The following is a 27,911-nucleotide window of genomic DNA, read 5'->3' on the forward strand; positions in this document are numbered from 1 at the left end:
AAACGTTTTCAGGTGAAACAGTTCTGGGAAAGAATGTACTCTGTTCTAATGTATGGGCTACCCCTCACACACTTGCAAACGGTTTAGGCTTGCATTTTAGTTGTTCGAAAGAAGTTCCCTTCCAACAAACTGACAAGGAAAACATAGTATGTACACCCATACTGAGTGCTGTTATTTTATGTTACTTAAACGCACATGCGGTTTCTATTAAAAAAAAAAAAAGACAAGGCGGCGCGATTTATTTTAAGACGTGGCATTCCCCAACTGCTATACACATAGCAGCAGACAGGAGGCAAAATAGAGTTGTATTTTGAAAGGGGCAAATTTAAAAGTCACTGCCTGTATTGTCATTCACATTTTACTGTGTGTGTTACTTCCACGTGTACACAAAATCGTTGAACTGACAGCTTTTAGAAATGAAGTTCCCTTCCAACAAACTGACAAGGAAAACATAGTATGTACACCCATACTGAGTGCTGTTATTTTATGTTACTTAAACGCACATGCGGTTTCTATAAAAAAAAAAAAAAGACAAGGCGGCGCGATTTATTTTAAGACGTGGCATTCCCCAACTGCTATACACACAGCAGCAAACAGGAGGCAAAATACAGTTGTATTTTGAAAGGGGCTAATTTAAAAGTCACTGCCTGTATTGTCATCAGGTGCGCAACACCCATTGGACTCACAGGGCTTCAGCCCCCGTCCGTCGTGTGTGGCAGCCCGGGAGGAGACGCCTTCCCGGGCAAAAAAGCAGCCGCACCCGAGCACTTCACAGGTCTTTAAAAGACCATTTGCGTGTTAATGAGGCCTCGCTGTTGTTTCACCCCTTCTAAGAGCCCCTGCAGCTCCACTCTGCCTATTGCTTAAAGTTCAGCCCCCCCCCCCCGAAATTTTTGCTCAGCCCCCCCCGAAATTTTTGCTCAGCCCCCCCCGAAATCTGGCTCTAGTTGCGCTTCTGATTGTCATTCACATTTTACTGTGTGCGTTACTTCCACGTGTATACAAAATCGTTGAACTGACAGCTTTTAGAAATGATGAAGTTGCCAGATAGACTTCCTTCCTCTGTGGAGTTGCTGTCACCCCAATAACGTCTTTGCACATCCTCTGATCTAACGTGTATGAATCATTATTTTGAGCAATTATACAGATAGGGCTGTGGTGCCTAGAAGTGTCAGTGAGCTGTATCAGTAATATGCAGAATGTATTGTATATTTAAACCAGAACTGTTTACTCCTTTCATGATGTCATCTCGAGTGGTGCTCCCCCCACCCCCACCCCAGGACAAAAGAACTGCATGTCACTTCCCGTCTTGTCACCAAGAACGTGTGAGGTTTTCGTCACGGAGTGTGATTCGCTCTAGCCCTAAAGCAGCACCCTCTCCCCTCTTAAAGTGAGATGGCTCTTCTGTGGCTGTGAGGAGGGAGACGGGCACACAGTGACTTTATTCAGCGGGAATTCCCTGCAGCCAGAGTGCAATCTACTGTGCCACTGAAGGAAGGGGCGAAGCAAAGGTGGATAGCGGAAGTGTCACAGATGTCAAGCATTTGCAATGCAATAGGTCTCGCAGTTATGAGAGTTACAGCTATTGGCATTGTAAATAACAATGCCTTGTATTTATGTTTTTAAAACAAAAATAAAAGGCATTATTATTTGCTATGTCAATAGCTCAAACAAGCGTAAATGAGAGACCTATTGCATTGCAAATGCTTTTTTTTTTTTTTTTGCATGCAGCACAATTACAACACGGGCCCAGATACAGCTAACATATAAGAAGCTTCTAGCAGGCGACTGTGAAGGCCATAAACCCCCCCCCCCTTTCAGTGCGAACACAAGGGATTGTAAACATCAAGGGGCCTTCATGTGGAGCTCAAAGACCTCATAAATCAGGTGCTTATCTCTGGGAAGCTCATTCCTTAGCTGCCCTCTAAGCAGGGACAGGAAGGCAGGATTACGGTTCCAGCAACAAACAAGCATTTGCAATGCAATAGGTCTCGTATTTACACGAGTTTAAGCTATTGGCATTGTAAATGACAATGCCTTTTATTTAGGTTTTAAAAACAAAAATAAAAGGCATTGTCATTTGCAATGTCAATATCTCAAACTCGCGTAAATGCGAGACCTATTGCATTGCAAATGCTTGTTCTTTTTGGTGTGATACTGGGGATTTTCTAGTCCCCTTCTTCCTATGTCTGTTCAAACACAATAGGCATGTGGTTTGGTGATCCAGTTTTAGCAGACCAGGGAGGAGACACCATTTTGGACATGAGAACCTGACTTTGTTGCGCATAGCAATTTAGAAGCATGAATTGCTTATCACATACATGATCATCCCAGCTAAGCAAATTTAGGAGTACACAAAACATATGAAATAAAAAACTTTAACTATTACATGGTACAAAATACATTACTGCTTTTGCAGCATGGATCTGTTATATATTTTCACATTTTGCTTAAAGTAGTGGAGAGTATGGAATCTTACAAGATACTGAGGGGCGTTATGTTTGCAAAAACTATTGCGCATAGCTTGCTCGCCAAAGAGTACATTTTGGTGTCCAGTGACTGTACTGCCCAGCCGGCAGTCTAGGACATTACTTCCAGTTGTTCTCTGAGAATTTGTGCTGCTTGCTTCATAGTTTTGGATGTCCTGCTATGTTTTCTGAGAATTGCCACATTGTCTAACCTGCTGTCTCTTTCAGGGTGGATTATCGTGAAACATGGACTCTGAATCAGACTGAGCCAGTGTCTGGAAACTACTATCCTGTAAATAGCCGTATCTACATCAAGGTAAGAGCTGCATGTTTACCTCCACCCTTACACTTTTCTCTTTCTTGCTGATCTGATGCTACTTTTAGAGAAGGAACGACTGTCCGATGATCAAACCAATCTCCCGCTTATACATAGATCATTACATCATCGTACGACCTCTACAAGCCTACCACAAATTCAAAATTCCCTTTTTGCTCTATAGGTTAATTTGACACCTTCGATAGCAGCTTTGGCATTAAAATGGTCAATTTGTTTAAAAAGCCTTGCTGTGCTGCATGTGCATTCTCGCCCAGTGGACTACATTAGTAATGATACGAATGGCATGCCACATACGCCCCAGATTCCAAGTGACGTACCTTATGAAAAATATGCTCCCATTTACCCTTCTAGCTCTCCCTCACCCCCGCCCATGCCTAGGTCCTAAACCTTTCATCAGTCATTCATTCCCAAGCCATTTGCAATCACACTTGTGTAAAAGTGCATTAGAGGGTGAGAATGCAATTACTGGGCAAAGGGACAAGGAACGGTAATCGGAGTAATGAAGATTACTGGTACGTTTTGGGGAGACACGAGTGGATGATGATTGTTTACCCGGGGAGGCTGGGTGTGTATTTTGTTATAGGGTTTGTTCTTTGTGTTGCTGGTGTCTACAGCTGGGACGTGGAGTGGAGGAGGGGAAGGGTGGAGTGTAAGTTGTATAAGGTTAGGTGTTATAGATGATGCAGTGTCTGAGGATGGTGGGGAGGAGTGTGAGGGGGTGTGCGGGTGGGGGGGATGGAGTGTGCGACATTGTGATGAGTGAGACACTTCATTGGCTCACATGGAGTTAAACTCCTTTGTGAAGCGATATAGAGCCCAGACCGATCTCTGGAGGACTGGAGTGCACATAGCCCTCCTCCAGGAAACGCACCTGCCGGAGACGGACACCCAGAAGCTCCACAAGAAGTACAGGGGACAGCTTTACTCCTCCACTTACTCCTCCAAAGCCAGAGGGGTATCCATATGGGTTGAACTAGGGCTTAGTTTCAACTGCGTGGCAGGTCGCAGACGTGACAGGGCGGTACATACTTATACATGGTCTACTAAATGGCCGGGAGCTCTGCATGCTTAACAGATATGCTCTGAAAAATTGACAATGGTGAATTTTTCCGGGCTCTGGAGGCGAAATTGTTGCCCCATGTTGGGCTCCCTCTAATTTCGGCAGGCGACTTTGTGTGCTGGATTGTAGACTCGACCGACACCTGCCTGTGATGTGTATGAGCCCCGCATGGTGGCTAGCTTATGAGAGACTATGTCTAGTTTACAACTGCTGGCCATCTGGAGGAAGCTTCACCCCTCTGTTGCAGAGTACTCCTGTTATACCCCCAACCACAGTAGGGGGACCAGCTGGCATGGGTGCACATTCAAGACAGTGAGTGTAAAAATTCAGGACCGAAGGTCAGAATTCAGGACAAATTCAGGACAGAAGGTCAGAATTCAGGACAAAGCTGGAAAGGATGCAAGCGGTGAGCCAAGATGGTGGACGGGCTCTGAGTCGGCTCCCGCCCACGACAGATATCCTGCATATTATTCTGATTCCCCGTGGCTGGGGTGCCCTGCGTGACGGCGGTGGACAGCGGTGGCAGCCCGAGCGACTTTTGAGGGCTGGAGTCCCCCGCGAGCCGCCAGATACCCGAGCGGCGCCCTCAGGCCTAGTGTGGTGCTGTGAGCCGCGGCCTCCAGTACGAGGAGAGGCGGGGCCTGGCCTTCGCGCGTGGAGCCGCGGTGGAGACCTACATCGAGCCCAGCGGTGGCCAGACGGTGGCGGCGGAGCAGCGCCCTGGGTAGGGACAACTCAGCCCGGCCTGGAGGGGACCTGCGGAGGATTCCTGGGGCGTCCTGGCCTGGAGTAGCGCGATTGGTGGAGAGGTGCGGTGAGTGTTCTGGCTGGGCAGTGGGCCTTGCACCAGTGTCGCCCTCCGGCTTTCCGGGCACCGCGCTCTCTATGCCCCCCCCCCCACCCTCCAATTGCATCAGAGATTCGGGGGTGCGACGGCCGATTCGGGCCGCATGGGGTGTGGAGACCTGTTGGGGGCAGCAGGGACGGACGGACAGTAATCTGGCCCGGTCAGGGCGGACTGCAGCTTCCTGGACCCCCGAGACAGAGGGACCTGTTCGGTTGGCCGGCTGGGTGGGTGCGGACGTCGCGCCCTCCCCGGGGCCTTATTTGAGAGGTGGAGGCCGGATCCTTCTGGTGGTGATTGGGCCTAGTCCGCAGCAGGCCGGGGACCCGCGGACCAGGCGACGGCGGCGACTCTTCGCAGGGGCAACATCCCGGAGGCGGCATCGTAGGCGGCGGAGGCGACCTACCCTCGGGTCCGCCGGGTCTTGAGCGACCGTGGCCTAGGAGTGGGGTCTGCGACAATGACCAAGGACAAACATGGCGGAGGCGCGGCGAAACAAGGGCCGATTGATAAATTTACAGGCCCGGGCGTGGCCGGGGCAGCCGCGGGGGGCTCCTCGGCAGCGCCACCGGACACCGCTGCCCTCCTAGCAGCTATTACGCAGTACCGGGACATGCTAACGCCAAGATTGGGGCAGTTGGCTTGGATGTGATGCTGCTGCGCCAGGATCTACGCAACGTGGTTGCCCGCATTACAGAGACTGAAACCAGGGTGTCGGGAGTGGAAGATGAGGTGGTGACGCTGAGGAAGCAGGTGGCGGCCTTGCGCCCAGCGGGGTCTGGCAGGCAGGGTCGAGGATGCAGAAGGGCGGACCCGCAGATACCACTTGCGCTTTGTGGGTTTTCCGGAAGGCTGCGAGGGGAGTAGCATGGAGCGCTTTCTTTCCCAATGGCTGGAGGGTTGGCTCCCGCCTGACTCGTCGTCCCGCTGCTTCGTGGTGGAGCGGGCGCACCGAGCACTCATCCAGAAGCCGCCGGTGGGGGCGTGTCCGCGGTCAGTCATTGCCAGAATCCTTAACTATCACGACAGGGATGTTATTCTCCGCCAGGCCAGAGAGAAGGAGCCCCTTCACTTTGAAAACTCCCGTATCCTTGTCTTCCCGGATTACACGCGCATGGTCCAACAGCAGCGTCAGCCTTTCCTGGCGGCTAAGGCTCGGCTGCGAGAGCTTCATCTATCCTATGCCCTTCTCTATCCTGCTCGCCTGAGGGTTGTCTACGAGTCTCGTACATTGTTCTTTGATTCGCTGGAGGACGTATTCAAATGGACGGATGAGACAGTAAAGCTGCGTCCTCATACACCCGCGGGTAGGGAATCTGACTCGTCCCAGAATGAGGCGGCGGGAACCAATTCAAAGAGACAATGGCGTTCCAGATCCCGCCGTCGCAATAAGCCCGGAGGGGCTCCGCGTAGGGCTGGCTCGGAGACTGGTCATCCGCCGTCTGGTTCCTGAGGGCCCGGGAGCTCCATGGGCTCGGGTTCTGTTTGCCTTTGCCTCATGGGCTGGCCGCTGGCTGCTTCACTTTCCTGGTGCGCGGGGTGGCCTCGGCCCCGGAGAATGGAGTGAAGGGCAGATACCACCATAGCAGGTTGCGGGTGGGGTTTCTGTGTTTTAGTTGTGGGAGGCAAGTTGGGGATCCATTGGTTGGGAACTCCTGAGGTTCACGGTTGGGGCCTTGGGATGTTTCTCACCGCGACAGGTACTTCAGCGTTTGTGAGGTATGGGGTGGTGGAGGCGGGGTTGGGGGGGTGTGTTGGGTAGTGGGGGTTTTGGGTTGGGTGTTGACCGCACTTTTGTACAGAGCTGGGCATGGGCAGAGACAGACGCCGGGGTCTCTTTGTTGCTATCATACCATTGTCATTCCTCCCATGGCGGTAGATTCCCGGGGGACTAGTGAGCGAGTAGCCACAATTAAAGTGTTGAGTTGGAATGTCTGGGGTGCCCTAGACAAAATCAAGAGGGGGGCTATCCTGCAATGCGCGAAGAGGGCCGCGGTGGATGTACTGCTCCTACAGGAGACGCACCTGTTGGGTACGAAAGTCCTATGCCTCCAGCGCTATGGCTACACACATGTATTTAATTCGGGGTTTGTTCAGGGTTCCAGGGGTGTAGGCATATTGGTACATAAGCGGGTCCCATTTACACATCACCGGACTTGGGCAGACACACATGGGAGATATATCTTTGCTCTGGGGCAGATAGGAGGGAACAGGTAGTTTTTGGTAGCGTATACGCCCCCCCTCCCCTGTCCTGGACATTTGCTGAACAACTCATGGCGCGCTGGGCGGACATCCCAGAGGCTCTGGGGATTATAGGGGGAGACTAGAACGACGTGATGGATCTCCCCAGAGACCGACAGTCGGGGGGCCGAGGGTGAGGGGAGGGTGGACCGACGAAACTCAATGCGCTGGTCGGGGGCCTAGTATGGGTGGATGCCTGGCGGCGTTGCCATAGCACTGCTCGAGAATATACATATCTGTCGGCGGTACATGGCTCCTTCTCCCGCCTCGACTACATTTTCCTCTCTGGGGCCGCGGAGTCCCGTTTGGAGGAAGCGGAGATTCTTCCGCGAGGGCTCTCTGATCATTCCCCAGTGTCGGCGGTCCTACGGATGGGGGGCGCGGGGCAGCCGTTTCGTTGGCGGCTCTCGGTGTGGCACCTGCAACAAAACGACTATAGGGCTCACATGACTAAGACATTAGATCAATACTTGACACTGAATGTGGGATCCGTGTCCGGGGCAGATATGTTGTGGGAGGCGCTGAAGCCGACACTTTGCGGGGTGGATATTTCATACTGCGCGGCGGCCCGCCGCGAGTGCCGAGCGGGGCTGGTTCAAGCGGAGGCCGAGGTCGCGGAATTGGAGCGTAGGGGCCGGGAGGACGGGGGGGGGAGGTTTCCCGCTGGCTGCTACTATACGCACAGCAGACATGCGGCTCTCTTGCTAGACGAGGCACGCCAGGCTTGGCTGGCCACCAGGAGTCGGGTGTACCAATGGGGGGATAAATCAGGCGCAATGCTACACAGGCTGTGTCAGGGTGTGCATCATGCCCAGGATCTCCCGGGGATCGTAGACCCGGAGGGCACGCCTCTTGCGGACCCAGGTGCGCTCGCTAATAGCTTCGCTACATACTATGCAGGCCTATATAGTCCCCGTGAATGCCTCACGGAAACGGAAGTAGAGCGGTTCCTACGTGATCACCCTATCACGGCCTTATCAGAGGCGGCTAGGACTAAATTGGATCTCCTGCTTACAGTGGAGGAATTTGGGGAGGCGCTGGGTGGCCTCAACCCGGGCAAGGCCCCGGGCCCAAATGGGTTCCCGAGTGAGTTTTTCAAGAAGTACTTCCTCCAATTGGGTCCACATTACACGTCGGTGGTGGAGGAGGCTCGAGACTGTGGATTGTTACCTCGGGACTGGAGGCACGCTGAAATTGTGGTGTTCCACAAACCAGGCAGCCCCCCGGAGGAGCATGCCTCGTATCGTCCGATCTCCCTCCTCAACGTGGAGGCAAAAATCCTGGCGAAAGCCCTGGCCAACTGCCTCTTACCATACATTACCTCGTTGGTTCACCCGGATCAGGCGGGGTTTATGCCATCCTGCGCTACGCGGCATAATATTCGGCGGGCCCATGTTGCGATTACTGAGGTACAGCGGTTGGGGGTTCCAGCAGCCCTGTTGTTGGCGGACATGGATCGGGCATTCGACTCCCTCAGCTGGCGATATCTGTTCCTGCTGCTGCAACGCTTGAACTTTGTTCCGCGGTTCATATCCTACGTGCAGCTTCTATATACGGAGCTTACGGCCTCGGTCAGGGTAGCGGGGGCGACTTCAGCGACTTTCCCTGTACAACGTGGAACACGCCAGGGGTGCCCCCTGTCCCCATATCTGTTTGCCCTTGGCAGCCTGGGTGCGGATAGACGCGCAAATCTCCGGTTTTGAGTGGGAGAATGGACTGGTCGATCGCATTGCTCTTTATGCGGACGACGTCCTTTTTTTTCTGACGGACCTTGACCGCACGGGGCCCCGGATACTCCGTATCATGCAGATCTTCGGTGAGACTTCAGGTCTCTTCATGAATCCCCGGAAGTCTACCCTGTGGGTATTGGGGGGGTCCGACTCAGTTGCGGGAGTGGGCCTCCACGGTGCGGATGGCGGCGGGGGGACTCAAGTATCTAGGGGTGTTCTTATCAACTACCCCAGCAGTTTCTTGGGAGCGTAATGTGGTGCCCGTGTGGGAGCGCGTTTGCCAAGACATCAAATTGTGGGCCCGTATGCCACTCACTATATTCGGTCGGTCTGCGATTTTCTCTTTTTTTTTTTTTTTTTTGTTGTTTTTTAAGGGTGGCCATTTCCCGTCTTCTGTACCAGCTGCAGAATCATCTGTATACGATTCCACCGGGCTGGTTCCGTCTGGTAAACTCGACCTTGGGTCCGTTCCTGTGGGAGGGTGGGGCGGCTCGGGTGGCCCTGCGGACGTGTGTCCTTTCAATGTATGAAGGGAGACTGGCAACGTCGGATATGCTTTCCTACTATCAGGCCTCCCACCTGCTAGTTCTGAATGAGTGGTGGTATGGGGACAGGGGGGATCCGGCCTACGCGGTGGAGCGGCGACTCATGGTTCCATACACGATACACACCCTGTTATACTCCGCCCCGCTCCGGTCACGCTTGCCCTCGGCGTCGCAGGTAGTTTGTCAGATTTGGCGCCAGGCGCTGACACGAATTGGGTGGTGGAACGTGCTCACGCGGGAAACCCCCTTGTGACACAATGGGCGATTACCACAGATGGCGGCCCTGTCCGGGTTTGAGGGGTGGGATCGGATAGGCATCTCCACAATAGGCGATGTGGTACGGGACTGTGCCCTGAAGTCCTTCCAGGATCTACAACAAGAATTCAGCATGCCCCGGACACAGTTCTACAGGTACCTCCAATTCCATCATGCACTATCCCCTAGCCTAGCGGGCTTGGATTCCATAGCCGAGTTTAGCCCAGTGGAAGCGAAGCTCTTCATGGGGGACCTCCTAGAGCGGAAAATTTCCAAGATATACAGAACACTCGTCATTCACAGTTCCCCCTCGCTCCAGCATCTAAAGGGGAAATGGGAGGGTGATGTTGTGCCCCTCGATGAGGCGGACTGGATGGAGGCGCTGTCCTCGCCTCGGGGATCAGCAATAGCTGTTCGACTACGCCTCATTCAATTTAAATACTTGCATACGGCTTATTTTACCCGTAGGAGGCTGTGGCGGGCTGGACTGATCACGTCTCCGGAGTGTCTCCGATGTGGGCGGAAGGAGGGCTCCTTCTATCACACGGTATGGCTCTGTGTGTCATTGTCTCGTTTTTGGAGAGGGGTGTTGTCCTGCCTATCCGAGGTGCTGGGTTGGGATCTCCCCTCAGACCCTAAGTTGACACTTCTGCACGTCATGGACGATGTTGGTGGAAACATATATAAGAGACACTTGCTACTGTTGGGCTTTACGCTGGCCAAGAGGGATATTGCCCGAGCATGGAAGGCTCTGGTGGCTCCCTCTCTGAACATGTGGAAGAGGGGTCTGGACTTTAGCATGGGTTTGGAGCTCCCCATATTCGCTGCCAGGGGGTGTCCCCGTTAACATTATAAGATATGGAAGCGTTGGGAAGACTACAGGGGTATCCTCCTGGAGCCATTCCCGGAGGAGCGGGAGGAGGGGTCCCTTTAGTTCCCATGGGGCGGGAGGGCTTACTCTGGGCCCGGGGTCGGAACTGTCTAGCTTATGCTCATACAGGATGCTGTTTATTGGTCATGGTATAGTGCGGTCGGGGGGGGGGGGGGATCCGGGAGTTGGAGGGGGGGATCGGGGTTTGTTTTTCAAATGTAGTGCATCTTTAAGTATTCTACTAATGTAAAAGGTCAATGATATCATGGTTGCAATGCTTTGGCAGGTACCTCTGGGACTTCAGGAGCCTGCACTTTATGTGTTTGTTGACGAATAAAATCTATTTAAAAAAAAATAAGAATTCAGGACAAAAATTCGGAACAAAGGGTACGTTTTACAGACACATCAGAGTAGGTCGCGCATTATTACATAACTAAATAGACAACCAACACAAGCACAAGTCAAAAATAAAGTTTATATTTGGTTGAGAGAACATTGCACTGCATCTGTCGTGTGTGCTAGTGAAACTTAAAACACCTGCTTTTGCATGATCAAAAATAAAAATGAAGAAAAAGGTCAAAGCTGAAGGCTTCTCAGATCTTGCATGCCCCCTCTCCCCCATCGAGGAAAAAACACCCAATCTGATCAATCATCCCAAGGGGATGTGATGTGCAAAAGCTAAGGGGGCTCGGACGGCCAGGGTAAACATGAAAATAATAACAGCACAAAAGCAGAAACTTTGCACTATTGGAGAAAAATGAATAAATAATAAAGGACAATTGCATTTGTACCATTATCACTGCTTGTGTGACACTTTAAGAGGCTAACCGTGGTTGCACCTGGGTAACATGTGCCAAAATGAAACCTCCGCCTCCCCAGAGTTTGGCCCCTGGTGAGGTGACTGGAGCCCATAAACAAAAGCAGTTTGCCATGCCCTGGGCTCTGGCAGGAGGAGGCCCAGCAAATGCTGTCCCTGCACAGAGAGGCCCATTATCATTCTGTATGTGATAATTAGGCCGACATACAGAATTATAATGGGCCGATAGCAGTCTGTGCCAGGTCGGGGAGGGGCTGCTGTAGACCACTAATCACAGTGGGAGCGCGAGCTGGCCCCTGCAAGCTCGCTCCAGTGTCTGAAATTACGGACAAAAAGCGTCAGTGGACGAAATCCTCACGGACAACAGACAAGAGGCCCAAATTACGAGCAGTCCATGAAACTTGCAGACGGTTGATCACCCCAAACCACAGGGCACATAGCCGATTGACTCTCTCTTTTTAATATCCAGCGATGCTGCTTTGAATGTTCAGAGGGTGACTTACCATGTACGGTTCCTGTCCGCTCATGCCCCACTACTAATGGCATGCGGTGTTCGGGGACATAGGTCCAGAATCCCCCTATGGCGGTTGCGCCTCGAGGTAGGGGAAGGCCGGGAATTTCATTTAGATATGGCTGAGGCAATGATTGGCTTCTTTGCCCCAAATTGGAACTCCTCTCACATGCAAGGTGCAGAATGGGGAGTTGCTAAGGTGGTGGTCTGTGGCAAAACTCTTGGCAAAGTATGTGGTAAAAGAAAAAACAAGCGGGAATTGCAGGAAGGGGAGGAATCTCACCCACGACTGCAGCGACCGTTGCAGGACCAGGAGTCAGAAGGAGACGCTCTGGTTGAGGCAGTAGACGGGTGAAGGTAGTTTTGGACATGCTGGACTGTCATGTCCGAAAGGAGTACCACTAGCGTCTTCATAGGGATGGCAATAAAGGCTGCATGTTAGCGTGGCAGTGTGAGAAAGTGGCTCTGTATATACTATTCCTTAATAGGTACAGGGTGTACAGAGTCCACAGACCCCAAGGGTTTAACAGAGGTTAAAGTTAGATATAACCTTACTCTCCAAAGTGGTAGCCTGGTCGAGCAGTAAGGCAGTATCAGAGGACGTGTAAAGCATTTGTTGTGCACACTCAGTCAGCAAATAGTTCCACACACTCAATAACTGAACTCTAGGCCAATGGTTCACATATAAAAAATATATGCTTGTTTTATTTTAGAACCAACACTTGGAATTAAAATATACTTTCTCGACAAGAGATGTTTCATAAAAATACTTTTGTATATGCAATAGACTTTTTAGTAAACAGTTACAAATAGTTGCAGTAGGCAACTCTATTTCTAAACACAATACATTGAGCTCAATGATAAATTCAAATTATATGCAACAGATTACTTCCAGATTACTTTTGTAATTCCAGGCTTGGATCCTAGATCCAGTCCTGGGTCAGTTGTCAGAATCAGCTGTTGAAAGTCGATTTTGGTACTGTACTGGTTTTTAACTAATATTTAGCTATTTCAAAAGTGAGCACTTTGAAAATATTTCAGAGCAAACAATCAATGATTCCCTATGGAAGGAAATATAGGTTACAGGTACAGTAGGTTATCGTTACTTTTGTAATCCAGTACTGGGTGGCTAGACTCAGTACTGGGACATTTATCCAAAACAGGTAAGTAATTACGTTTTCAGATGTTATACGATTTTTGAGGAATATTTAGAAATTGCAGAAATCAACACTTAAAAGAAATTTCATAGAAAAGCAGTCAATGTTTTCCTACAGAAGAAAAATGAGTTCAAGGTAAGTATAGTTGTGGGTACTTTTCAGAGTCCGTGCTCGGCACCAAGAACCAGCACTGGGAGCTCACCTAAGAGCAGGTGAGTAAATTCGTTTTTGGTACTCGGCTGATTTTTATGGAATATTTTGAGTTTTGAAAAGTTCACACTTAGAAGAATTTCCAAGAAAAAGCCAGTCAATGTTACCCTATGAGGAAAATGAAGTTAGCGGTTTAAGGGTAAGGTCTCGACTGGCAGAGTTGAAGTTCTGGGCATAGACTCAGGGGTCTCCCAGTGTCAGGTAGGTACAGTCAGTTCACCCTCAGCGGTTTCAGGACGGCCGGGTGCAGAGAGAGTTAGGCCCAATGTTAGCCTATGAGGAATAGGGGGGCCTGGTTTGGTGGCTGCTGACTAGCAGGCCACGTGTCTTTGGGAGCTGGGCTCCTGGTCACTCACTCAGGGCAAGTGGGGAAGTAGGCTAGTGTAGAGATTGCACTGCCAGGGCCACTCGGGCGGCTGGGTGCAGGGTGCTTTTGAGCCGTCGGGCGCTCAATGGAAATCAATGGGAATGTTCAGGTTAGGAAAAAGGCTGCAAGCTCGGGGACGAGGATGCTTCAGGTGCCACCACCACTTCGAGAGGTAAGATGGGTAGTTGTAGGTTAGGTGGGTACCCCGGGATTGGGCACAGGGGGCCGCAGGGCGCCGCGTGCAGGGGTGCCTTTTGGTGTCGGGAAATCTTACCCTCTGATGATCGCGGTTGAGGGGGGCACCTTGTTCCGAGGCTGCAGGCTTCTTCCGGAATGTCGAGGGGGGTCCTTGGGTGCCGGACTCGGGGTCACAGTTGCCGTGGGGTCGTCCTCAGGGTCTTTGTCCACTCCGGCACTGGCCAGGCTTGGCTGGTGCAGAGTGTGCTGGGTTCGCGGTTCCGGACTGATGCCAGGGGTTAGAAATAGGTTTCTGAGTAGAGCCTCTACTCATGGGAGTCCCAGGGGCTTAGAGCCAAAAGGTAGCCAGGTCCTCCGGGGTTGGTGAGGTTGCTGGCCACGAGAGATGCCGCGCTGGTGCCGGTTCGGGAGTCGAAAGTGCGGTAGGGCTGGGGCCAAAGCAGTTGGTGTCTTCTTCCCTTTTTAGCAGCTGCAGGGCAGGTCTTTATTCTTCTTGCTCTTCTTGTAGTCTTTTGAATCTGGAATCCCGGGAAGGAAGGTTCAGGGTGCCCCTAAATACTAGATTTAGGGGTGTTACAGGTAGGTGAAGGCCAGGGACCAATGGGTCCTTGTCCTGGGGTGGGTTGACCCCCTATCCTTCCTCTCTCCTGTGGGAGGGGGGCAGTAGCCTAATCCTGATAGGATAGGGCCTCCCATCTTCAAGATGGCGAGAGCCCGGAGATGTGCTTCACCTCGTCTCCCCCACCTGAGGGGTGGGGTGGGGTGGGCAGGCTGGCACATCCCCTGTCCTTGTATGGGGTTTCCGGCCAAGCTTCCCGCCAGAGTGGGGGGTTGCAGTGGCCTGGGGAAACTCCAAGAGGCGGCATGCCTTTGAAGCTTCCCTTTGCTCATCCTGGGGGAGGAGATTTATCACCTCACCCAGGATGTGCATTGTTGCAGGCCCGGGGGAGCAGGAGCTCCCCCACCCAGGGGTCCAGCAACGTGTCTGCTGTGTGGCAGCCTGGGCAGCCTCAGAGCAGACGTGGATTGCAGGTTAGCTGTAAGGGGGAATCTCTAAGATGTCCTCTGGGGTGCTTGGTACATTAAATCCCACACTGGCATCAGGGTGGGTTTAATGTGCTGAGAAGTTTGATACCAAACTTCCCAGTCTTTAGTGTTGCCATTATGGTGCTGTGGAGCTCGTGTTTGACGAGCTCTCCGCACCATGTACTCTTAAATGGCAGCACTGCACTTACAGTGCCCAGGAATGGACCTGGGTACTGTAGGGGCACAGGGCTCCTGCGCCCACACCATGGGCATAAGGCACCCAGCCAGAGGGGTGGCTGATATATGCCATGGCAGTGTAGGTGATGGGCATGGCACACAGAGAGGTGTGTCATGTCGACTCTTCATTTTGTACTGCACCCAGACACTCAGCTTGCAAAGGCAGTGTGTGTGTGTGTAAGGGTACAGGGCCTCTAAGGGTGGCACAAATGAGTGCTGCAGCCCTCAGAGGCCTTCCCTGGTCACAAGGCCCTGGGTACCTAGGGTACCATTTACTAGGGGCTGACATGTGGCCAGGGTTTGCCAATTTGGAGTTTGTGTGGTTTAAGGAAGGAACATAGGCCCTGGGCACCTGGTTGGCAGGAGTCCAGGGTACACTCAGTAAAAGTACATTCAGAAATTTAGCAAAAAGTGGGGGCACACCATGCAAGAAAGATGGCACTTTCTCACAGGCAGCTGATGAGGAAACTCCCCCGCCACGTATCCTAGCCCTTCACAGCCAAAATGGGACCATTATCGCTGGACCGATAGCAATTAATGTGGCACTATGTGACCATTTGTGGAGGGTGTTCTCAGCATCGGTCCTTGCAGATGTCGCCGGGGTGAGGCGCTTCTTGGACGACATTGCCCTACTCCGACTTATAGCAGCCCAAGCGGAGGGTCTCCGTGAGGATGTTGTGCTAGAAGACCTGCAGGAAGCCCTCCAGGATATGCCTAGAGGGTAGTGTCTGGGCCCAGGCAGCCTCCCGGTCAAATATATATATATTTTTTAATTTTATTTGTGCTTTTCAAGTATGATACAAAAACAATGCATAATTCCAAATGGATGGCATCAGTGCAGTTAGCAAATTACGTAATATCACAGTAGTGAGATGACTGCATTACAGCAACCTGAGCTCATATAAACCCAGAATTACAGACATGGCAGAACAGGTGAGGGTTTACGGGCGAGGGTAAATAGGGTAGCATGGCAATTACAGTCAGGACATTAGACATCCGTACGTGACAGCAGATACGATGTGAGTGGTCTCTAGATGTCTCGGGGCTTGGAAGCAGATGGTAACTTCTCAGCATAGCAGGTGAACTGGTCCCGGCAATACACCAAGTCCTGTATCTACAATTCAGTTGTAGGCGCTATTCGACTTTCCCAACAGAGAGAGATCCTGCGTTTAGCTATTAGCAATGCGATAGACATAAGTTTTCTGTTAGACTTTACCTTTGCCCCCACTCCCAGCAGACACCACTTCGGATGACAGACAAGAGGCTCAACAATCAACAGACCAAGTATGCGTACAACTTCACCCCAATAGTCAAGTATTTTAGGACACTCCCAAGCCAGGTGATAGAACCCCGCTCCAGGTGCACCACAGCGCCTACAGGTATCGGATTGTCGGAGCCCAAATTTAAACAGCTGTGCCGGTCTATAGTACAACTGATGCAAGTATTTAAAATGCACCAGTCGTAGGTTGCCATTAGACGTCAGTTGTCCCGTCAAGCGGCAGCTATCCAGCCAGTCGTCCTCCATGAGTGGTTCGGGGAGTACAGTATTCCAGTTATCCAGAGCAACAGGTGCCACAGGCGCCATATCACGCTGGGAAGCACTGTAAAGTCTCACAACCAGCTTGGTTCTGGATGTAGCCGTGTATAGGAGCTGCAGCGCCTCAAGAGTCGGCGGTTCAGAAGGGAAATGCGGAATAAGTGTGCGCATGGCAGAGCGCAACCTAGTATATACAAAATCTGCATAGCAGAGACCGCACCCCGGGCAGCTAGCTCTACTGAGGTTATGAACCTGCCTCCAGGGAACACGTCCACCATAATGGAGAGCCCAATCCCCGCAAGTGTCCTTAGCGCACCCGATTCTTGGGTTACCGAGCGGTCAGAATGGTGGAGTAGGGGCATGTTTGGGGCATATAGTGGTAGTTTGTGCGCCCGTTGTCCTAGCGCTCGCCAAGCGTGACATGTAATTTGAATCGTATCGAATTCTCCCCACTCCAACACCGTGTGGGAATTGACAATCATGGCCTAAAGAGGTATAGGATGCACAGCACCCGCCTCCACCGCCACGTGTGGGATGTATGCCGGGTCATGCTGCCAGTAAGAGGCATAATGCGCTTGTGCACAGAGGTAATAAAGATAGAAATCTGGGGCTGCGAACCCGCCCTGTTCATATGATAAGGTGAGTGTTTCCCACTTTAGCTTGGGGTGGGAAGAAGTCCCGGCTTATGTAATCAGGAGGGAGCGAAGAGTATCAAAAAAATGTCTGGTCAGACGTACCAGGATATTTAAAAATAGATATAAAAAGCACTACCATCTTCATTAAGGCTACCCGGTCTGCAAAGGACCGGGGCAATTTAATCCAATGATGCACCTGCTCCTCCAAGCGCGTGATGGCAGTGCCAAAGTTATTTTGAATGACCGTCTGCTGGTCCCTATGTAGCCAGATCCCTAAGTACTTGACCGCATCTGAGCACCACGTTAAGGGGTATTCCAAGTCAAAGGGGCGAGTACTGTCAGTAAGAGCTAATGTGGTGGACTTGAACCAGTTGATGCCAAGGCCTGAGAAGCGTTCAAACCGAACGTATTCACGGATGAGTGGCGCCAGGAACTGCGCCGGTTCGCGAACATATAGCACCATGTCATCGGAATACATGGACACTGCAAGTGGTCGCTGTTAGAATCTAAGGGCTGATTCAGCATGCCTCTGCCGTAGTATACACGCCAAGGGCTCCAACACAAGCGAAAACAGCAGTGGCGATAGCGGGCAGCCCTGCCGAGTGCCACGTTGGATGGAAAACTTGTCCGAGAGGTGTCCATTAATTCGAACTCTCGCTTCTGGCCTAGTGTACAACAGCCGTATCCAATTCATAAAAACAAACGGGATGCCCATGCGGTGGAGGACTGCAATCATGTAGGACCAAGATATCGAATCGAATGCTTTTGCAGCGTCAAGCAACACTGCCACCGTTGGGAGCGTGGGCTTTAGCACATGCATTACCGCAAAAATGGTGTGCAAGTTATGGGATGTGGAACGAGTGGGAATAAATCCCGATTGATCAGGGAGTACCATTATCGGAAGAAGGAGTTGGAGCCTTGTAGCCAAAACCTTTGCCTGAATTTTAACGTCCATGTTTATGATAGACAGCGGGCGATACGAGTCGCATTTTTCAGGCGGCTTATCAGGTTTCAAAAGGGCAACCACTAGCGCCTCTCGCAGGGTCGGCGGCAGACATTGGGTCTCATATGCCTCCTCATAGAGTTGGAGTAGACGCGACGCTGATTGTTCGGCATACGCTTTATAAAATTCAGCCGGCAGCCCGTCAGTACCCGCAGTTTTCCCACTAGGCAGAGCAGAGCTAGCGACCGGTATCTTCCCCCAGCGTCAGTTTATGCATCAGAAACTCTTGTTGCCTCCGTGACAGCCACACCAATGCGATATCTTCCAGATACTGTTCTAACTCAGCCGCGGGGCGGTGGGCATACATCTTATTGTAGTAATCAGCGAACGCCTGCAAAATATTATCGGTGTCGTAATGAGTATCCTCATCCACCTTAATTGCCTGAACAACCTACGCCTTAGGGTGTGGGTCTAGGATGCGGGCCGCAAGTGATCTCCCCGGTCGGCCACCTTCCCCATAGTACCGCGCTTTACTCCGTCGGGAGAGATGCCTAATCTCTTGATCAGCTGTTTCGTTATAAGCTAGGATTTTCTCTTTTATCTGTGCTAGTATGGATGGGCTAGGCCGAACGCTACACTGATGGTTCAGGTCACCTAGCTCCCGTTACAGAGTCGCCATGGTGCGACGGAGAGATCTCAAGACCACAGCCTGGAGGCCAATACATTTGCCCCAAATGGTCACCTTAAAGGCTTCCCGTAAGGTTTCCATAGTTTGAACCGACCCTGTATTAAATGAGAAGTAATCCGCTATAGCCTTACGGACATCTTCCGCAAACACCGGATCAAGTAGGGAAGAGTATTTCAAACGCCACTGAAAGGGGGGCAGGGCATGAGAGGGCAGCGTCCTTTCCAGAGCCACAGGGGAATGATCAGATAAAGTTCTAGGCAGATGCCTGATCCGCGTAACCCAACTACAAACATCTGGCGTTCCCAGCCAGTAATCTATACGGGACCAGGACTGTTGTGCATACGAGTGACCTGTCCCCTCCATGATTTGTCGGTGTCGCTGTCTCCAAATATCTGTGAGCCCCAGTGTTCTCATTCCCTCATGCATTACACAGGCAGCCTTGCTGGGGGGTAATCGACTGTCGATCTACGGTCCATCTCAGGGTCAAGGACCACATTAAAGTCGCCCCCACAAATGATGGTGTCAGAGGAAATAGTATAAAGTTTACTCCACAGAGTATCCAAAAACCCTGGATCGTCCGTGTTTGGGCCGTAGACATTACCAATAGTTACATGCGTATTATATAGCTTACCCTGCACAATTGTATACCTGCCCTCAGCGTCTGCATCAACATGAATTGTCGCAAAGGGAACATTTTTCTTCACCAAGATCATGACCCCTCGAGCATACGATGAATAGGAGGCCGCTAACTTCACCCCGGCCCATCTTGCGGCAACGCGCAAGACTGACTGCGGCGTAAGATGCGTCTCCTGTAGTAGGGAGACCTGTATATGATGTCTGTCCAGATAGGCTAAGACTTTCTGCACCTTCTTGGCGTTATTAAGCCCCCTGACATTCCAACTCACCCAGGTAAGATTAGATCGATTTATATCTACCATGACCACACTATCCGAGATATAAAATTGCATCAGAGTGGAGTTAAATGTAAATGTGTTGTACTTGTATAGTGCACTGTTACCCTAGGGTGTCCTGGCGCTGTACTCATACCGCTGGGAACCCTTCCTGGCTTTTCCCTGTGAAATGTCCACTCCTGGGCACCCCCAAGGTGAAGCCAGGCATCCCAGTGCTGTTGGGGCCGTTGTGGAGATTAAGCAAGCTATTGCCCAGAGTTGCAGAGTGGGACCCATGATTGGAGTAGGCACCGAGGCGAGAATTAACAGGTCTGAGGAAATTGAGCCCTAGACCCGCCGAGGCGGGAATTGAACCCTGGTCCTGGGCCAGACCTCTGCATCAGGGTCTGCCGCTCTAACCATTGAGCCACACTTCTCCACTCACATGTGATATACAACACAATATACAACACATCTCTCAAACATAGAGCCTGCACAGTGCCAGTATACTGTACCAGAGATCCCCAACCACCCCACCCACAGCGGCCAGTGAACAGTGCAGCGCAAATTTCCCCACATAACCAGAACAGAAACATAACATTTGGAGTGTCACAATGCATAGCATAGTAGGGGCAATGAAGCCCAATACCCCAATAAGGGCGCCATACGGGCACCAACATAAAACCCAGCCTTTGCGGGGAATTCCCATATCGTGGGTTGCTAGAGGCCTCCATCCCCCCCCCCGAACCTGCGGGATGGGTCGAGCTAGAAGGGAATTGGCAGACCAACCCATGGCCACATGGAAAATATGGAGTGACAGCTGGAGCAGCCAGGTGTTGACAGTGGGTATAAGATCTAGTTCGAGAGAGGTGAACATGCCAGCATAATTCCAAGGCACCTATAGACCACGGCATATATGGAGCCGAGATATCAAGCAGTACAGTTCAAGTGTTAAGCCTGAGGCATCTAGCAAAGGGGCAAACTACACATGGAAGGTACCAAAGAAACTGGGCAGGGTAACATTAACCACCAAAGTTAGAATGGGCTCACGTGCTCAGTCCTCAGTCAGACTGCCCACTCTTCCCGCGCTGAGTCTCCTGCCACTCCAGCCGTCGAGTATATTGCAATACCTCCTTTTTTGTCGCAAAGATACGTGCCTTACCATCATGTTGTACTCTCAGACGGGCTGGATACAGCATAGCATAGGGATTTTGATGAGACTGCAATTTCTTCTTCACAGTTTAGAACTCTCGTCGAGCCTGTTAGAGCTCTTCCCAGATTTCACCATCGCAGTCCATCTTCATCCCTTGGTAGCCGAGTCTCCCTTTCTCTCTGGCCAGACGGAGAGCCGTATCCCTGTCCCTATAATTAAGGAGTCTGGCAATGATTGGTCGCGGTGGGGCTCCTGGAATGGGCCTTGGAGCCAGGGATCTATGGGCCCGCTCAACAATAAACACTTTAGAAAAGTGTTCGGCTCCCAGCAGCGTCGTGAGCAGCGTTTCAACATACATCTCCATGGGACCAGTGTTGGTAGTCTTGGCCACTCCAATAATACGGAGGTTATTCCTTCGGGAATTTGTGGCTTAATGACATCTAAGATTTTCTCCATAGTAGCACACAAGGCTCCCACCACCTCCATTTGATCTTCCGACGCTGAGATGCGAGCCTCAGCCTCCGCAATTTGTGTGCCATGTTTGTCCAACTTCGAGGCCATACTGTCCATACGGAGATTGAGCCCGTCAATCTTGGCATCGATAGTTTGGAGACTTTGTTGCATACTGAGCATCATGTGCTCCAGCCTGGCAGTCGGTCCCTGCTCCGGGTCTGGCTCCGAGTCACAGGCAGCAGAAGTAGAGGCCTTCGTATGCGATTTAGCCTCAAACTGAAGCTTACTTTGCTGTTTGTCTGTGCGCCCCATAGTAACACTGGAGTAGGTGTAGTGGAGGGACTTAGCATTAGAGCAGAAGTGCAGTGAGCGTCTGCAATCGACTAGCCAAGATGCCCAGCAAAGGTCTCGCACCCAAAAGTATCAAATCCACCCCTGGGGCACAATAAAGATAGGATAAGTGGGCGGTGGCGCCCCCAACGCAGTTATAAGCCCAGAACGTGAGGCGATATCTGGTACAGTGAAAAGAGCGCTTGGCGTAGACCTGAGGATATAGGCAGTGAAGTCAGCCAACAACCAGAGGTGCCAGGGAAGCAGTCGGCGCGCCAGCCGGGGGGGGGGGGGGGGGAGGGGGAAGCAAGGCGTCTCACGACGACGATATGTCCACCTTGCAGGCCCAACACGGGCTGAGCTGCGCCCCGCCCCCACACAGGTCACGACGGGCCCAGCCACCTACCTAGGCCCCAAGGCCCTCAGCGCTGCCCCACGGTCCTAACAGGGCCATGCCGGTGTTCGCAAGGGGTCCCAATGATGATGCTCAGCCACGGAGAGCTGCCGAGCCCGCCCAGCTCCGGCAGACCAAAGAGGGAGTCCCAGCAGCCGGCGCCCCGCCCCACAACAGCGTAGCGGCGCAAGCGGGAAGCTCACCGTTCCGCAGGGCCTCAATTCCGGAGATCCGCCGAGCACAGCCGATGGATGCGACACCACAGAGCCCAGGTCTCTACCACCATCGGGTGTCGCTCCCCTCAGCAGCGACCACAGCCGGGCAGCAGGCGCTCAAGAGCAGGATCCAGCCCAGCGCAGCCTGCGAAGGTAGGTCAGCACGCCGGGGGGCAGGGCGCCGAGCCCGGGGTCGCCATTAGAGACAAAGCGCGGCACGGCAGGCAGATCTCGTCCGAGGGGGCCGCCAGCAGTCCGTAGCGGTCCAGCACCCACCAGCAGCAGCCGGAGGCAACACGATAGCGTAGGGCACCCACGCTGTCAGCCTGAAGAGGAGCGGACCTCAACACAAGGCAGCTAGCAGTTCACCATCACGAAAGCCGCCATTTTACCCGCAGCACGGGAAAGCAGCCCAAATTCGGGACAGAGATACCAGATTTTCTAAATTCCAGCAGCAGGGCACTCCTCAACAGCACAGCAGCTGGCAGTCATCGTTTTTGGCCATGGATGGCGCCAGTATGAGCGGATTATTTACGGATGAAAAGCTCGACCAGCAGAGCTACACTAGCGCGCAGCCATCTTGCTCCGGGCTCGCTAGCGCCCCCTGCCTCCCGGTCAAATATTACCAAACTTATTCCCCTTCTGTGCTCCCTGCTCTTCTACAAACGTTACGTGAGGCATACCAGACTGGTATGCTGCCGGACCCGATGCGTGAGGTTCTTATTATGCTGCCTAAGCCAGGCAGGGATCCCACTGACCCCAGATCATACAAACCCTTTTACATGCTGAAGGCTGACGTCGAGTTGTTGGCTAAAGTTTTGGCAATGTGATTGAGCCGGGTGATTACGCATTTGTTCAGACAGCCAAAGCGGTTTTATGCCAGCCAGGGGCACGCATATGAATTTAAGACTTCTTTCCCACGTGATGCTTGAGACCCAAGGCATGAAACTGTGCGTGGTTTTAATAGCACTAGACCTAGAAAAAGCCTTTAACACTTTATCATGGGCATACTGTGGTATTCCAGCTGTTGCCCTTGGTTACTTTGCCTGTGCCTGGAACTCCGTGATGTCATAGGGGAGCTGGGCTCAGGCGATGGAATTTTGTCATTTGAAGGGACTGGCAGTTGCTGGCTGTCCCTCGACTGAGATGTTGGATGGGATTCTTTCCTCCCAATAAAAGCTACTTGCTTTTACCTTATCCTGGATCTTCATCTCATCATTTCAGGAAGAACCTTTCTTTGTCACACTGGCGTAGTCAGCAAGAAAGATGGAGTGAGAGAATCCCAACACAGCTGTTCCTTGATCCTACTGCCCAGCTGATGAGCTCTCTGTTTTACGTTTAATTTCCTCCTCTCCGCTGCCTAATTGCCTGCTCTTGGCCAGCCTTATTAGGAACGTGTTATCTCCTGCCTGTCTGTCGAATTCGCCTCCTTGGTTACTTTACCTGTGCCTGGAACTCCATGATGTCAAAGGAGAGCTGAGCTCAGGCGATGGAATGGAGTCATTTGAAGGGACTGGCAGTTGCTGGCTGTTCCTTGACTGGGATGTTGGATGGGAATCTTTTCTCCCAATAAAAGCTACTTGCTTTTACCTTATCCTGGATCTTCATCTCCTCATTTCACGAAGAACCTGCTTTGTCACACATACTTGTGGTAGGGGCTATGTTGTATGGGCCTGGGCGAGGGGTTTGTGACATGGGTGAGACTCTTATTCACGCAACCAACTGCAAGGGTGGGTTCAGGGAGCATAGTCTCTGAGGCGTTCTGCATTGAGAGAGGTACCCGACAGGGCTGCCCGCTGTCGCCACTCCTATTTGCTCTCGCTATGAAGCCCCTCGCAGACTATCTTAATGCGGAAATGCGAGATTGGGGTGTGTGAGTGGGAGATACATTGCATATTGTGTCTATACGCTGACAACGCGTTAGTCTGCGTGGTAGAATTGGAACAATTAGTTCCTCGCCTCCTTCGGCTGATGTCACAATTTGAAGACATCTTAGGGCTCCGTATCAACCAACAGAAGACGGTGTTGTTTACTCTGGCGGCGTTGGCTGACATCCGTGCTAATTAACTCTCCCCGGTAGCTCATGACCAGTAATGGCAACGCAATTTGAACATCTGCAGAGTGATGGCCAGACAAACTGCCTCAGTACGATTTTGGACCACCCTGCCACTGTCGGTTATGGGCAGGGTGGCACTTAGAAAAATGGTCTTACTGCCCCCTGTCTATATACCTTGCACAATTTATTCAGCGCATTGCCTCCCTCGCTGTTTCGGAGCATCGATGGCTTACTGGTGACTCTTGTGTGGGCAAGTAGCCCGCCTTGAGATCCTTAAATTAGATCCCAGCCAGGGACTGGGAAAATAAATTCCTATCCGGCACCGTCGAGTTGGCCGCTCTCCATAGGTTACTTGTGTGGTTGTGCGCTTCCGGTGGGTACCCCATTTTTAGTCACACGGGTAGCGTCTGCATGGGATAAGGCGGTCAAACAGGTGATACGTCGGGCGCCATATGCCAAGCTCCTTCCAAACTGGGAGTTACGTCCTTTTGTACACATACAGGACTCAGTTGATGTCTTAAGGTGGTTGAACAGGGGCTGCAAGAGAGCGGGATACCTCTTAAATTGAGTCTTCATGTCCTGGGAGGAAATGGGTACACATTTTGGAATTGGCGAGGGGCAATTTTTACAGTACGCCAGTATTTCGAGCACAACCCAAGACATCTGGACTACGTTCCCAGAGGAGCTGAAAGAATCCCAGGTATTGCAGGTGAAACTGGACCCTGGGTCCTTGAAAGGTATTATTTCTTGGCTGAATGCAGCCCTGAAGTTTGACACACAGATTAGCTTAGTTCTAAAGCATGCCGTTTGGGACAGGGATTTGGAGTCCCCGCTCACGCACACTGAATGATGGAGGACCCTGGCACAGGTATGTCAGGTGGCTAGTAACATCAGGTTTAAGCTGACGCAATTTTATATATATATATATTATATATTTATCACACTCTTTCTAGCACAGAAAGAAATGGGTCGCACTCTGGTCTTATTCTTCCACTTTTCCGATTTTAATGTTTGCACTCTTACTCCTGAAACAAACACAAACCAACGCGTTTCGGTCTCCACCGAGACCTTGCTCACGGTAACGCCCATCCTATAGGTCACATGTTATAAACCTGTGTTTATCATTGCGTCATTTCCTGTATCTCGTAATGGGGCGTTCTGGGAATTGTAGTGAAATCTTTTCTGTCTCAAAATTATTCCAATAGACCCTACATGTTGACAATTACATGGTTATATTACCAAACTATAACAAAATTAAATTAAAGGTTTTGACAACCGCACCTTTCCTCAATAAATTTTGTAACGCTTGTACCTGCATTTATCAAACATTAGTGTAAATTCATTATTCATTTCTTGCAAAACAAATTCTAAAAGGCATATTTTTACTCCTCCAGTGGAGAGTGATTCCTAATAGTTCATGGTTTGACGAAACAACTTTACTATTTGGATGCTTCTCATACTTAAATCGGCCAACTACAGACCTATTAGCTTAATTGACGTCTCCCAAAAGATCTTCGGCAGACTCATGCTAAATCGCCTTCAGGATTGGATCGAAGCCAACGAGATTATGAGCCCATACCAGGCAGGGTTCCAAAGGGGGATCTCGACTACCGACCAAATTTTCCGTTTGCACCTTATCTACTTGAAAACGGTTCTTCTCGAGGGCGGCAGTTTATTCACGATTTTCGTGGATCTACGGGCTGCCTTTGATTTGGTCCCAAGGGACAAACTGTGGGCAGTCCTATTGGACCTAGGGGTCCCGGCCGACATATTATCAATCCTGAAGAGACTACACCATGGGAATTTTGCCAGGGTAAGGTGTGGTAGGGATGGTTCCCTGTCTGATGCTTTCCCCGTTGACAGGGGGGTTCGTCAGGGGTGCGTTCTCGCACCCACTCTCTTTTGCCTCTTTGTCAACGGGGTTATAAGTCTCCTCAACCAGTTGAGTAACACCGACGCTCCCAAGCTTGATGGCAGCAGGGTTCCCGCAATTATGTTTGCGGATGATACCCTGCTGCTCTCTAAATCTCCCATGGGTCTTCAGAGAGTCCTGGATGGGTTTGTGCGTTTTTGTACAGACCGTGGATTGGAGATCAATGCCGCAAAAATGAAATACATGATCTTCAATCCACCCTCCAGAACTCGAGCACCGCCCTCTATTGGGACAGTCAGGCTAGAACGGGTATTCACGTTTGAATACCTGGGGGTGGTGCTAAACCAGTCCATGTCATGGGACCCCCACCTGACCAAGATGAATATGAAGCTTGCCCAGCTTGTGGGGGGTATTGCAAGGATGGCGAGGGGTCTAACGTATAGACCGTTTGCGCCCCGCTTGCAGATTTATAAAACCCAAGCAAGAGCATCGGTGATATATGGAGCCAAATTATGGGGTCACACTATGGGGCAGAAACTCCAGACTACGGAGAATGATTTTCTCAGACGACTGACCGCTTTACCGACCAGTACTCCACTTATGCCGCTTAGATTGGACCTGGGCCTAAGACCGATTTCAGAGGTCCTCGGTCTTAAACCCTTGACCTTCTGGCGTAAAATCTGGTCGTCTCAGGGTCTCTGGAAATATAGAGCCGAACTGGTGGAGATTCTGCGTTTGTGCAAAAGTACTTCAATTCCATGGCTCACCTACATCAAACGCACCTGCGAAGCACTCGGTAGACCGGAATTGTGGTCAGATCCGGCATTGGCGTGTCCAAAGATTTCACGAAGGTCTCTCTCCAAGGCCTACTATGAGCACCACCTGAGTCTTGCCATCTCAAGCGCCTGTGAGGGCTCTCAAACAGCATACTTTTTGGGCTTCAAAGATTTTTTTCAATTAGCGCTTATTTATGATGATATGGGTCCCCCCTTAACGAGGAAACTTTTTATGCAATAGCGCTATAACACACTGCCATTAAGGGCCTACACAGCACGTTGGGCACACTCAAACCACTCTGCTCAATGCCCTATATGTTTACTCCCTGTGGAAACGGATCTCCATATCATATTTTTCTGCCCGACTTACCGCAGAGCAAGGAACTACTGGCTTCGGCCCCTTCTTAGCAACATGGGTTTTTAGACACTGTGCCCCCGCTTTTAGAATATTAAAAACGGACCTCTCCCCTCCAATAGTATTTGCGGTGGCAAAATTTTTAACTTCTATGTGGTTTACCCGTATTTATAATTGAGCTTAATGCTGGACGATTTTAAAATGTATTCTTTATGTAATTTTAACTGTTCATATTGTTTTGTAATGTTGTACTGTGTTTTCTTTTATGGCCCTGGTGGCCGAAATAAAGATTTGATGATGATGATGATTCCTAATAGTTCATGGTTTGACGAAACAACTTTACTATTTGGATGCTTCTCATACTTAAATCATGATTGAAAATTTCTAAATTATAATTCACACATTTAACATGTAAGGAAACTCAAAAATAACAAACCATAACAAATATCACTGTTAAAAAAAAATCGAGGGGCAATAAGGTTTTGCATTGTACCACTCCATCTTGGATTTCTACCAGTTCTTTTACAGATGTGTATACAGTTCTTCACTTTGAGTCCATGTGGATTGAGAGATCGTAAGTTTAGAATGTGACGTGATTCTTTTTGTCTTAATTTTCTCTCTCTATCTCCACCTCTTTCCTGCTTTTTCACAGTTTCAATGCCAAAGAAGTTCAACAGTTTCCAATTGCTGTTGTGGTTGGCTTCCATGTGTTTTGCCACAGCATTACTCCTGTCTTTAT

At 51.0% G+C, this 27,911-nt stretch overlaps 1 protein-coding gene across 2 annotated transcripts in view; it reads left to right on the plus strand.

Annotated features, from left to right (window-relative positions):
- The window catches only part of MAN2B1 (mannosidase alpha class 2B member 1), a 240,577-nt gene that overhangs the window by 97,912 nt on the left and 114,754 nt on the right, over positions 1 to 27,911 (plus strand). For both annotated transcript variants that reach the window (XM_085600697.1, XM_085600696.1), the window contains exon 19: positions 2,697 to 2,784. In XM_085600697.1, coding sequence (XP_085456823.1) covers positions 2,697 to 2,784 — 88 coding nt within the window. The remainder of the gene's footprint in view (positions 1 to 2,696; positions 2,785 to 27,911) is intronic.

Source organism: Triturus cristatus, chromosome 4_2, assembly GCF_964204655.1.
Source record: "Triturus cristatus chromosome 4_2, aTriCri1.1, whole genome shotgun sequence".
In the NCBI taxonomy this organism is placed as follows: Eukaryota; Metazoa; Chordata; class Amphibia; order Caudata; family Salamandridae; genus Triturus; species Triturus cristatus.